This window comes from Sceloporus occidentalis, unplaced genomic scaffold (assembly GCF_023333645.1).
Source record: "Sceloporus occidentalis isolate IW3139 unplaced genomic scaffold, rSceOcc1.0.p SCAF_79, whole genome shotgun sequence".
Taxonomy (NCBI): domain Eukaryota; kingdom Metazoa; phylum Chordata; class Lepidosauria; order Squamata; family Phrynosomatidae; genus Sceloporus; species Sceloporus occidentalis.
The window spans coordinates 4,491,895-4,505,566 of NW_028317059.1; the positions used below are offsets into that span (position 1 = coordinate 4,491,895).

The 13,672-nt window shown below is 38.4% G+C and overlaps 1 protein-coding gene across 1 annotated transcript in view; it reads right to left on the reverse strand.

Annotated features, from left to right (window-relative positions):
- Positions 1–231: 231 nt before the first annotated feature.
- LOC149285471 (E3 ubiquitin-protein ligase RAD18-like) overlaps positions 232–13,672 on the reverse strand; it is a 76,250-nt gene continuing 62,809 nt past the window's right edge. The window contains exons 11-15 of the mRNA XM_089495386.1: positions 9,068–9,208; positions 4,892–5,024; positions 3,677–3,748; positions 2,519–2,610; positions 232–497 (exon numbers count right to left, since the gene is read on the reverse strand). Coding sequence (XP_089351512.1) covers positions 232–497; positions 2,519–2,610; positions 3,677–3,748; positions 4,892–5,024; positions 9,068–9,208 — 704 coding nt within the window. The remainder of the gene's footprint in view (positions 498–2,518; positions 2,611–3,676; positions 3,749–4,891; positions 5,025–9,067; positions 9,209–13,672) is intronic.

A 13,672-nucleotide genomic window follows, 5' to 3' on the forward strand; every position in this document is an offset into this window, starting at 1 on the left:
GGCTCGTGAGATGTGTCCCGGCGGCTCGTGAGATGTGTCCCGCCTTGGCTTTGCACATACCCTCTATTTGTAAAGGAAATATTTCTCCCTTGCAGTTGGTAAACCTGTGTGCAGACCTCGCGGCAAGCTGGATGTTTTGTGAAAGGGCTGGAGGTGTTGTTGGCTCGCTGCAATCAGGTGATAATGAGGTCTAATGCTCACAGGGAAAGTGAAGCCGGTGCCGGAAACCTCTTAATCACACGCCGTTATGTCAAAGGCCCTCTCGAGCTGCCTGGCAGCGGATACATCGCTAACGATTTCTGTTGTTTTTGGCATCTGCCAATAAAACACACGTCTCTGCCACCGATGAAAGCACTTGGTGTTTACAGACGGGGTCAGCTGTTCACAGTTAATTCTGCGCTCGTAATGTATATTTTTAGTTACCCTGCTAATGCTTCGGTTCAGTGGGGCGAATGGCTTGCTCTGATACCATACAAGCATTATGTCTGCCCACAGGCCTACAAGGGAAAAATAACAAATGTGATAACTTTGTCTTCTCTTATTCTGGAATGGCTCCTGTTGATTGCACCTCCACTTCGTTTCCGTTTAATCAGCAAACTCCTCATTTATCCTGATCGAGGTCCATAGTTTCCATAAACTGTAATTTGATTTCAAATTGTCACTGAATAACGTAAACATTTCTGTGACTCTTTAATAACCTTACTTTTAGTGTGTATGAATGTACCGTTGATTTATTTTTGTTTGGTACATAATGTCGTCTGCGACTGAGTGACTGCGAGGTCCAAACTGCTTGATTTCATTGTGAAAATAATTAAACAGATTCCAAAGAGCTATATTCTCAAGCTGATGGTTCCGGTTCTCCATCGAATAGCAAGAGGCCGCCCCACACTTTTAACAGATGGCATATCACGCTACGATCCTTCCAGACTCAGGATTACCGGCCAGATTAGTTGGACGGATCGTATGGGGCCACAGCTATGTGTTTTGGTACAGTTTTCGGCATACGTGTATGTCCTTCAAAATACGTGACTTGATTCTAACTCTAATTCATATGGTGTGAAAACATTTAGCCCAAACGCATGGACCTCTAAGTACATCCAACAAATTTTAAACCCACCGCCCGCATATAAATGGGATTTTGCGTTTGCTGGCAAGCGATGCTGGCTGTTAAATGTTAGGGTTCCTTTGAAACAAACATCTGTCGCTTATTATGTGATGGATACTAAGTTTCAGGGAAGATCCTACAAGGACGGCTATTTCCGTACGCATGGATTCAGAGAAATCCCTACCAGATATCTGCGAACAGGAGAAATGTGCTTGACGTACCGACAGAAATGATTAGCGGAGAAGCAGACTCGCTCGCTCGGAGCTGAATGTACGTGATAATTAAGCCTTTCAAACTGGCATTTATTAACCCCAGGGTAAGTAAACAGTGTGAGGCAATCAATAAATTGACCTGATGTCATTAAGACATTAGAACGTTTGAAAGCAATCTATACACGTCCAAGGAAGATCCCTGCCTTCACTAGGTGGTGCTGTCAGCAAACGAGGTCTACTATAAATAAACCATTTTACAAGATGACTGATTCCGTAAAATTACTACAACTGCAAATGAATTCATCGCTCGAGCCATGAATGTAAATAGATGAGTGAGCTCTGAGGTGAGCTGAATGTGGCTGTCAGCTTCTAAAAAGATTTTGCCTGCGTTTATATAATATATACGCAGAGAAATGAAATACAGAACTGAGATTTTTTTTTAGCACTTCCAAATTTGGGTGATTAAATTCTACGTCTTATAAATGCAATTTCACTCCAAAAATGAAAGCTATAATTTAACACTTTAGGGCATATTAAAGGGACAGTTTAATGCACACTAAAACACTTTGAGTACTCATGCCTTAAAAGAAAAATATATTAAAGGACCTGTCTGAAGTAGAAGCTGCAGCCCTGCAGGTACAGATGCCATCATCTTTCCTGGCCTGACGGTGTCTAACACCGAATGGGTGCTTCGAGCAGCCAATTGGTGGAAGAGAAACGTTCCAATTTAAATCAATGGGAGCGCTTTCCGCGCATGAGCTGTGGGGCAGAGGTAGGGGAAAATGTATATAGAAGATGTTCCGCCAATGTGTTTGTAGAGGTGACACTACTTACATGTAAAGGGACTTCTCAGCTATCTTTATATATATCTCATAGTCACACAGTCCAAAAAAAAACAGAGTGCTATTTATATATCGAAACTCTCATGCAACACTTGAGAAATGTTCTCCCTGATTGGGCCATTAAAGTGGTTACTATGGAGATAACACACTTTTAAAAAGTTGCACCAGAAGAGATAGAATGGCCAGTTTAGTATAAAGTGGATTAACTTCATGTCATGAGCGGTAAGAGCTTATCTAATGATACAATGCGGAAAATGTTCATATTTTAATACAACATATTAAAAAAATGAGCACATTATATGCAAACAGTCAAGCCAAGGAAAGAAGCCATACGCCAGCGCTGGTTGAGGAGGAGTTACCCGACCGGGGTCCTGCTCGGAAAAGCTGATCTAACTCACCCTGATGGGAACGGATGTATATCGAAATGACACATTCATCAAATATCACATATCTAAATTGTGTTTTTGAAAGTTATCCAGCTGACACGGTGACGACGTAAACTGCCTCAGAGCAACATCTGTTTCCCAATAGCCACATTGTTGACAACATGGAGCTATTAGAGAGAGAGAGTACCGCTATATTCCCCGCAGGATGTGTTAAGCGGGGGCCCGAGTACAGAAGTCAAGACCCGCAATCCAGATTTGCCTTTACAATTTTGATTCACACATGCTTTTATTTGACAACACCCCCCCCCCTACAAAGCGACACTAAAAACAAACTTAAAAGAATAGGCAAAACATTTCAAAAGAAGCAAATGTTGGTCCGTTTATGAGTATCACAAAAGTCTCCATGTCTCAATGGAGGGCACAGGATAAAATATAGGACGTGGAATCAAACCCTTCGCTGTCCAATAGGACATAAATCTGTTAGTGGTATAGATGGTCTACACATATAATTGGTATCTTGTGAGCTTCTACAAAGAAATATGTAAAATAAGAAACCAACTAGGAGCGATCGGGCAGGCAGACTTTTAAGCACAGGGGTATAAAGCGCTCTTAGCAATTAACGGACGGGACTCTTAAAGCTCAAGCTGAATAATGCAAAGTTGTTTTTAGGTAAATCCTTGAATCCTCGAGGATTCAGAGGAACAAGGCAGCACACTTATGACTTTATGCCCTGACGTAAGCATCCTTGAATTCTGCAAGACCGGCTAATTAGCTGGTGTTTGTGACCTTGAAAGTTTGTGAAAACACGCGGTCTGCTGGGAGCTGGCAAGTCGGATTGGTGACGGCAAGTCTTGTGAAAGTAGGCAGTGAACTCAGAGTCTACGGTACATACAGGAGGAGGAACCACATCTCAGAAACTAACGCACGGAGCTGGACGGATTGAGATGTGAAGCCATTATTCCGGGATACATTTATCAGATAATCGGTATATCAGTTATTGTGCACAGCGCCTTGTATACTGACACACTGAGCTTTAACTCGAAAATACTCTCAGACCCCGCACGTGTACACGAAGGGACTGAATGGCTAAAAAGCTTATATCTTTATTGCTACTGCTTTCTAGTTATTTACCGGTCATCAATGAGCCAAGTAGTGGAGGGAGTACTGTGGAGGGCCCGAGACACACAGAGTATCCGGACAGACCTGGAATACCGAATTTACGAGACACAGGGACATGGAACAATTAGAGGATTGGCAGCTAACATGAGCGATCCCCAGAGAAAGGAAGGAAACATCTCCGAGTCGTCCACGCTGGACTCTGATCTTTAATTTAATAAGCCAAAGTGAAATTACATTTTCCTCATGCTGCCCTTCAACGTACTCGGCTTCATTTTATATGGCGGTTTAATAAAGGATAACATATTGGAACAGCGGGATGGGGGATTCAAACCTCGAGACGTCACGTCAGCACTCCGCCAGTCAAGCCAAATTTAGAATTTGGATATTTACTTAGAACGGCGGAGATAAAAGAGAGGTCCGGTGGGCATACTCTCTTTATTACTGCAACGCCGCGCCAGACATTAACCACGTGATTGCCAAAGAGATAAACGGCCCTCCAGGTCTAACTGTAACATTACTTACGTTGATAAAATAGAGTATAACTACCATTCTTGTTTACCTAACGATATAGCTGGCCCTTTATATGCCAGCTGCTGTCTTAATCCAGGAACATCCGAGAGTGTTATGGATTCCTTTTCCATTTTACCCTACGAGAACTGCATTATGTTAATTTAACGTCAGATATACATACCCCAACACGCCATGCTACATGGTTGCCATATTAAAGCAGAATAGAAAATTCTGTGGAGTTACTGTACATTGGCCCATTACTAATTTTATAAAATCACCTCTTCTATCCTCTGTATTAAGGAAACTATTCTGCAAACCGCTGTGTTCTGAATTTACATAAAATGTTAGCATTCATCATTGCGTAGACGCAAACTTGCTTTTGAAATTCTTTAAAATATCAAGTTTGTGAACTTTTCTTGTTTCTATAAAACTAACAGCCAATCATGCTAGTGTACATTTGTTTCTAGTAATCTTTAATGGGTATTCAGACTCGATTGTCCCAATTACTAAGGCTTATAGGCTCTGCTCTGTTTCTGTTATGACATCATAACGTGTTTCACGGTCCAACAGCTAAACGGACAGAGGATGCTCACTGCTTTAACCCCTTAAGGACAATGGGCAGTGCCTAAACCCATTGATAACAATGCATTTTGAGCCCGTACATGTACGGGCTTTGTCATTAAGGGGTTAATAAAGCTGATAATATGCAGCACTTACCTGGCTGTTGACCGAGGGGACAGAGGATACACTGGAGAACTGGATCGCACAACAGAAACATTGGCTTCTCCGAGCAGATCGCCGTCTACAGGCTCAGCGACAGGTTCTGCCTCTTCTTCCTTAAGTACAATTTCTATAAAGAAACAATCATTACAATCACTTGGAACATTCTCACCAAAAAAAAATTTAATTCATTTAATACAGTAATGTAGGTTAAAATCAACAAAAAACGTTTTTTTCTTCATCTTGTTACAATACATTTCTTTCATCTGCCATGGAGGTAGCCATTGTTTTCAGTCACGTGATATTTTCAGACATTGACTTTCCCAGCTAAAGCACCGCATTGAGCAGATACTTTATGGCAATGCTAATCAAATCTGTTCCATTATTTACTTCCATTGGACAGCGTCAGTCTAGGTAATTAAGAGTGAGTTATTCTACTACAGGCAGTATGATAAGGAGCGGGGGGGGGGGGGTTGTCTAGAAGATTGAGCTAAAATAACAGAACACATAGAGATGGCTAACATGGAGCTCCCTGAAAACATTATAGAAAAACCAGACCTACTTGGAAAACATAAAGCCTCATAATACTTTTTAAGAAAACTAATAAAAAAAAATTATTAGGAGTTCTCCTTTAGCCAATAAGCCTAGAGAGGGAAACTAATAAAAACCATCAGTGGCTTTACAGGCGGCAGGGTTTTAATTTTCAATGGTCATATCAACATCAACGCCTAGCTGGTCTTTTGGATATTAACACTCTCCGTATGACGATCATACAGTTGTTTGTTTAAATATGAACAGAACGTACTGTTTATGGACTGCAGGAATTCAGTTTGTAATGGGTTCTAACAAAAGTCATTAAATCAGTGCTGGAGTAATATTTGTACAATCGAAGAGCAACAGGCGCTAACTTTATTATTTTTTATTTTCTAAATCAGCAAGAGATACAATATTATATGTATATTATATTATAATTATATATTATATAAAAAATGTTGGGATCTGGCAGGAAACTCTTCTTGAGTTTGTCGAGTTTTATGCCAAGGCAGAGTTAACTTTATGAGTAGAGCAATTTCAAACGGAATACTTTAAATTAAATTAATTTAAGGGATGATCCATCTCTTAGTAGTTTCCGCTTGTGTGGCAAATTACTTTAAAGGGGTTGTTCCACCAACTGAATTTAATGCATTTAGTACTAAATGCAGCAATAAAACATCATCATAGTACGGCAGATGCCACGAGAAGGCTGCAACGTCTCGAAGAGGACAGCCCAAAAGTACCCTCTAGCAGGGAATGGGTTAAACTCCATAATCTGATCCAGTTGAATGCTGAACGAGAGATATTCGTGGTATTTAAAGTTTGTGTGTAAACAGAGATTATCATGACATTTTAACGCGTGACTGTTCAGTGGTTACACAATCTCAGTCTGAGTTCCGCTTTTTCCCCCCTAGTACTTATAAACGTTCTACGACTTTGAAATTGCATAGTATTAGTCAGTGTATTTTCTATCTCCTGCATAATCCTTTAATGCACATTATATGAAAAGTGCCATTTTGAGGGAACTGTCGTCTCTAGGTAACCCAGAGGGACAGCTTTGTTCTGAGCAGGCAGTCATGTTAAATAGTGAATTAATGATTCATTCATTTCCCTATTTCACTTAGAATCCAAGCAGTTCAGGACAATTGCACTGGGAGAATGTGTAATCACGTATGAAAGAGGTTCTCAAACCAGTCCTTACTTCACGAGCCAGAGGTTTATGTTTAATGGCAAGAGAGTCGATGGCACACTTGGCTTCAAGACAAAAAGGGTGGCTTGGCCAAGCCTTGTTGGGACATAACTAGTCACAGGTCAAAAGGTGAAGGGGTGGAATGACTAGGAAGTGGATGGAGACAGGTGTAGAACGGTCAGAACTAAATACTACTTTTCGGAAGGCTAGGAAGCTTGGGGTTCCGTGGTACGCAATTCACTTCTTTTGTCCACGGCTTGTTTTTGTTTTTTTTAATAGAAACCAAATTTGAAATCTGTCTTCTGATTTCACTCCAGGAACAACACGAACATTATTTTTTCTTGTTGTTACCTAGATTGACCTAAAACCAATTTTATCTACCAAAACCAGATGTCTTTAAAAAAAAAAAAAAAAAAAAAAGAAGAGTTCTCTTAAAGTTATTGCTGGAGCATGTCTGCTCTATTAACAATAAGCGACCATTCAAAAATACCCTGTACTCGCTTGTCAGAAGGCTTTGAATCCTCAGTTTTCTGTCACTCCACTATTTTAGAGCGAGAGCTAAAAAAAATATATGAAAAGCTTTTATGTATTAAGTCTCATCAAACAGTTATGATTCAGTTCTTTATTCGCCAATACCTCCTGACTCCATCAAATTACCCCACATGTCACCTGCTCTACTTTTTAGCAGTTGTACAGATGGTGCAGCGTGGAGATATGAGAGGAGCTGAAGCCAGTCGATCTTTACATTTGCTAATAATTTGCTCCATACATTTTTCTATTTTTCGGCACTCCGTTCACACCGCAACCGTTGCTCAGGTGGCAAAACATTCTTACATAAAAATACTGCTAGTGTTATCCAAAAATATATTGGGGTAAGAAGCCCATTTGCAAAATGCTGAGGAGTGGATACTTTAATAGTGAACGTTTAATATTTATATATGTGGCAATTGGGTTTATAAAAACAGTTTAAAGGAAAAATCTTAAACAAGCACCCAGTGTAATAAGAATATTCTACATTTCTGTTAAAGAATCCCAAATTATATATGTCATTGTATATCGTGGTTTTAAAGGAGCCTTTTACTTAGTGTGAAAAGATTTGGGCTTTTCTCCATAGGTAATCCTATTTGTTGTGTTAGCCCATAATCCTCAAATATCTGTGCCAGTCGTCGAAAACAAAATGTGCCACCTCAAAACAAGCAATCCTTGGATTTAGAACCATAACATTTTCCATATATTCAAATTGCGCAGACTTTCTAATGCTCACATACATACGCACTTTAACATCATTTAGGGTTACATCACACACTCCAAATACGTGAGAGGGACAAGTTCAAGAGACACATTTTAGCTCATAGAAGGTGGACCTCTTACAAAACCATTTGCTTGTAAAAACGCACATATGTCTCAATAAGTCCAAAATGTACCATCCATAGTTAGGCTTCCACTTGTCTTACAGCTGCAAGATATACGAGACGGAGATAAAAAAGGGTAAGGACAGATGCTGTGATCACTCAGAGCACTCGGCCACCACCAGCCTACGTGACCAAAGAACAGCCTTAATTTAATAGATACAGTTTATTTTCACGTTCCATGCCTGCAAAGCACATCAAAGCAGAAACAAAGAGGAACAAGATTATAGTAAGCTTATCCAAGATCATTATCTCGTCAGCCCCAATATGTCTTTCATGTGAGCAGGGAGGAAAATTGTGTTCGTCAAAGCATCAAAAAACTAATGAGCAACGCAAGCCAACATGCAGCAAGAAACTGTCTTACAAAGCAAACTGGCTATGGGAATCAAAATACGTCAATAAGATCTCTGAATGCGAAAACACAAAAACTACATAAACATAAGGACTGTTAATTCTAATATTAAAATGAGAGAAAAATAGTGCTACAGTGTACAGAATGACAAACCTGATTAGATAAATTCTGTTTTGGGCTAATCTTTGACACATAACATCTACTTGGAAGGCTTTTGATAATATTTTTTTTTTTTTTAAATCAAATGATTGAGAAAATATGGCCCAGAGTTAGGATGGTCATAACTCTCTAGGGAACAGTACCTTGGGGTACATTGTCAGGAGAAATCGGACAGTAGTGAATACCCACAAGACCAGGTCATGATCTACAAGTCAGACGGGTAAGTCTTCTGAAATATGAAAGCAAAAATGCAAATGCCAATCCTTTTGCAATCACCCAATTTGATTGATTTATTGGGTGGAAAATCAATGATGTGAACGTTAATAGAGTAGTGTTTTTTGATTGCAACACAGCTATATGTAGTTTTAATAAATTGATGCATGCCGACAGCTGTGATGTGGGAAGCTCCACTTTAATGTCTTTTTTAAATATTTGTTTAAGGCCGCTGCCAAAAACTAATGACTTACCTCTCTGACGTTTAGTGACAGGAAGAGAGAATTACTTACAATGTTATTCTGATTGACACTTACCTCCGTTATTCTTGCAATCCTCAGAGGGTTCCTTCTTTATTTGTTTTCCTCCTTTCTTCCCCCACTGGCCTTTCATTGACTCGATAAGGTGCTGGAACTCATTCTTGTGTTTCTTTCCTGTAACATAGTTACATTTGTCTGCTGAGAATGGCGGTTTATATTTTGTATAGAATAACAGAAACATCTGCTTTGAGGCATCGTATACCATTTGGAACACTCAGAGCAACAAAAAAAAAAAGCATTTCCAGATGTTTAATAAATCTAGATCCCCAAACGAGTATGGAACAAGTCAAGTCAAGTCAAACCCTACAAAATAATCGTGTTCACGACTCACTACATGCATAATTCCAAAATAGCTGCAATGTGACAAAATTCTACAACGGTAAAGAAGGACAGAGACAAATATAACAATATAGATGAAGACATCGTAGGGAATAGCCAAGGCTAGACTATAGTTACGCCTGAGAAATATATAAAAAATCTAACAAAATAACAAACAGGTTGCCTTCCCAAGTCGAGAAGACAATACATGACGCATGAATGCAATTCTAAATATTAAACATCCTTCACATATACATTATCCAAAGCTCAAAGCCCTGTTTAAAAAGGAAAATAAACAAATCCCTGACCACTTCTTTAATGAGATTATATGGTACTAAACAAAAATAGAAGAGAAAAAATCCTATTGTTAATCAAAAAGCAGGAGCCATGCTCATTTCGGTGAGTTCCCCGGCTACTCGAGATTTTAATCTAGAACTATACAGAAATAAAGAATTAGTTTTCAGCCACGGATTGAAAGTCGGCATGTAGTGCGCATTACTGAAGGTTTCTAGATATTAAAAGATGATCAGACATAGACGCTCCAAAGACCTAGATTTGGTGTACAGATGTAACTGTGGACTGAACAGAGGCTTTAGGTTTTAGTACCTCAATGTGTTTGTTCAGTTTGTATCTTCTTACACAGATTTAAATACGGCTCAGGGCATTCACACCACATACTTTTGTGCGTTTTCTTATTTAGAAGCAAAATTACTTTTTCCTCCCGGTGACACTCACTGAAGCAGACCTATAAAATGATTTAGTGAACAGTTTATTCTTCAGCGCTCTGGGATAAAAGGACTTCCAAGATATGTTGGTGTGGTTAGTTCCACTAAAAACCCAAGCAAGTATCTTGCGTATCTTTTTCTTTTGAGGCTACCCTGCTGACATTTCCTTGGGTTTATCTCGAGACTAAAAAAAAAATTTTTTAGATGATATTAAAACAAGACAATGCTCTTTAAAATACTCTGCATCAAGACATGGACTCCACTAGACCTCTGAAGGTGTGCTATGGTATCCGGCACCGAGACATAAGCGGCAGACCCTTTAAGTCCTGTAAAATGCATTCTGATGCATGACCCTGTCGCTGGTTCACTGCTTTTCCTTCCTTGGACCACTTATGATATATATATATATATATATATATATATATATATATATATATATATATATATATATATAAAAAAACTTTTAATAAAACAAGTATTATAGAGGAAATCCAATTTATCTACTTAATACAGGGGGGCATAATATCTGATTTCTATAACAGAAACTATGTATATTTAAGTATAAATGTAAACAACTGTCAGGTGGTTAAAATAATACAGGCTTTATATGCTTGTTTGTGGAGATTCTGAACTGCACTTTATCTCTGGTGCTTGGCTATATGGGAAAATTATGTGTGCCCTGTAAAATATGCCCATTGTGGCCAACATACCACCTAAAGTCCCCCATTTCATCTAACAACAGCCTTCAACTATGAATATTTTATTTCAGGAAAGCAAATTGTGTGGATGCTTTTGGGCTCCATCAGTCCCTACGCCGATCTGGCTTCGATAGACTGAAATCCACATTTTAGGAAGGCTTACTGTATCTTCGCAAACTCCTCTTGCATTTAATGAAAGACATTCAATGTTACCAGGGGGAATACGGATTTTTCTCTTTATTGCTATGAGTGTGAGGGGGGAAAAACGGTCATTACAATATGACAAAAAGCTGCTTTTTGGCTTTTATTTGAAATAGCAGATGCATTCATAAATATTTAGTATATAATTGTCAACATACAAAAGTAATAATCCTAACAGTAATAATAACTGTGCAAAACAGTAATAATTCTACTGTTACAAGACTGCTCAGCAAGTTAATAATAAAGACTAAGTTTCTTGTTTGTTTGTTTTCATACACAATCTTCCTAACCACAATGCGCCTCTACATGGTGTCCAGAAGGTCATGGCTCCTTCAGAGACTGTTAACGCATCAACAAAATGATGGTCACTTGGGTTGTGCTCAAAGAACTCAAACTATTCTACTGCTCAAGTTTGCAATTTTGTATATAATCCGATTTGGATATAGTATTGGGAAGCATTGCTAATACGGATACTAAGGGCATCAATTGCTTTTTGGAGTAGATTCAAGATCGAATGACTTCCACCGAGTTGCTATAAACATGTCTTCTTTAGAGTAAGAGATTTACCATAATGTGCCATTCCTTGGAAGCATATCAATGAACCATTGCAGAGATTTACTTACAGTACAACTATTTGAAGAAAGGGTGACAGGAACTACAAATATAATCAAATGGTGGAGAGGCAAAAATAAAATAATAATTCAAGAATTTATGGCGGACTTTATTAAGCACTAAATTCAGCAAATTTTCTCATTTCCTTTTCCTGATCTTTTTTCCATCCTCTCCCCCATCGTCTATTGATCTGACACCACTGTATTACGGTGTAGGTTTTTCACTAGGGTACAAAGATATTCTTATTTATCCTCAGGTAGAGGTTACATTTATGTCCTTACGCACAAATATAGCCATACATTAACGCCCTTGTCCCAAAGTCCTTGTTGTGATGCGTTTTAGTAAGATATATCATCTTTCATCAAAAACAGCTGTTCAGGAAATTCTAACATAATGCAACCACTGTCTATCCCTAGATCTATACTGTACGATATAGTTCTTCAGCTGGAACATCCACTTAATATGCAATGAGAACGAGAAGAACGGTTCTGGCTCTGTCAATCTGAAAACTTCATTGATGCCCCTAAGAAGATTCTCAAAGCTTAATTCATTTAAAAGGCATCATGAAGACCAGTTCATACATCTGATGAGTCCCACTTAATACTTTGCATTACTCTTAGTGAGGACGTTAACATAAGAAATGTGAAGTTTTGACTGATCGATGTCTCCCTGTACTGGTCAAGACTCCAGCAACTCACAAGGCAAAGTAACTACACAAAGCGAAGTATCTACACAAAGTAAAGTATCTACACAAAGCGAAGTATCTACACAAAGCGAAGTATCTACACAAAGCGAAGTATCTACACAAAGTGAAGTATCTACACAAAGTGAAGTATCTACACAAAGTGGAGTATTTACACAAAGCGAAGTATCTACACAAAGCGAAGTATCTACACAAAGTATCTACACAAAGTGAAGTATCTACACAAAGCGAAGTATCTACACAAAGCGAAGTATCTACACAAAGCGAAGTATCTACACAAAGCGAAGTATCTACACAAAGCCAGCGATTCTTCTCATCACTTGCTGTTAGAATTCCTCGGCTCACATTACTCAGTCACTTTCTGGAAATGGACTCTTATCCTGCCAATCTGTGGGTTTTCTTCAGATCCAAAAAAAAAAATGATTCATGCAGTCATTTCCCAGATATTGATATATAAGAACGTCTCGGTATTATTTGGTCTGTCAACATCTCATAGACCATAGAGAGCTCTAAGCTCATGGATGCTTACACCTGGTAGATTTGAATCATTTGGCTGAAATAACAGATTCCCAAACTACTTAAAGGTTTTTTCATGTTTATGTCTTAGTGAACCCATAATCTAATTTTCATTCAATAGATTTAAGTGATTTCTATGCGCTCTACATAACTTTTAATAAACTTACATTTCCACCACTTGTCCTTCCTTAATACATTTCCCATGATACAGATGTCCTACATTATTTTTCAGTTGTGGCCTTTATCTCCATAATTTGTAACTATAACATCAATGTATCTGGTTAGACGCATGACCAAAATGCATCAATGCGTTTGGAATGCACTATATAAAAACATCATTAATTAAAACGATTGTGGAAATGTTTACATTTTTAATACGCATGTATTCTGTTCGATATTATATTAATTGTGGGGGTTCTTATTCTGCTGATCGGAATACCTTGAAATCTTTTTGTAGAAAGTTATAAAAGTGCAGGGTAACTTTGGACTTGCTATGTAAAGGTCATGTATTGTAAACTATATGAAAAACCTTTAACACAATACAATACTAAACACCTTTTGGGTTGATACTTGTAAAGTTAATTTTAGGTGAAGAGTTTATTTTAAGAGTATAATTTTGCTTTTAGAACATACTTAACACTAACTGAATGTTATATCCAGCATGAAATGCTTTTGCTTGGGAGCGATGATACGCACTCGTTCACATGGCTAGGTCCAACATGATGTCTCAACGAAGAATCCTCCAAATGTCAACCAAGAAGCGAGTGTAAAAGAGATTATGATAAGTGAGTGCTGAAATAAATAACTCCCTCTTCATTTCCTAATGATT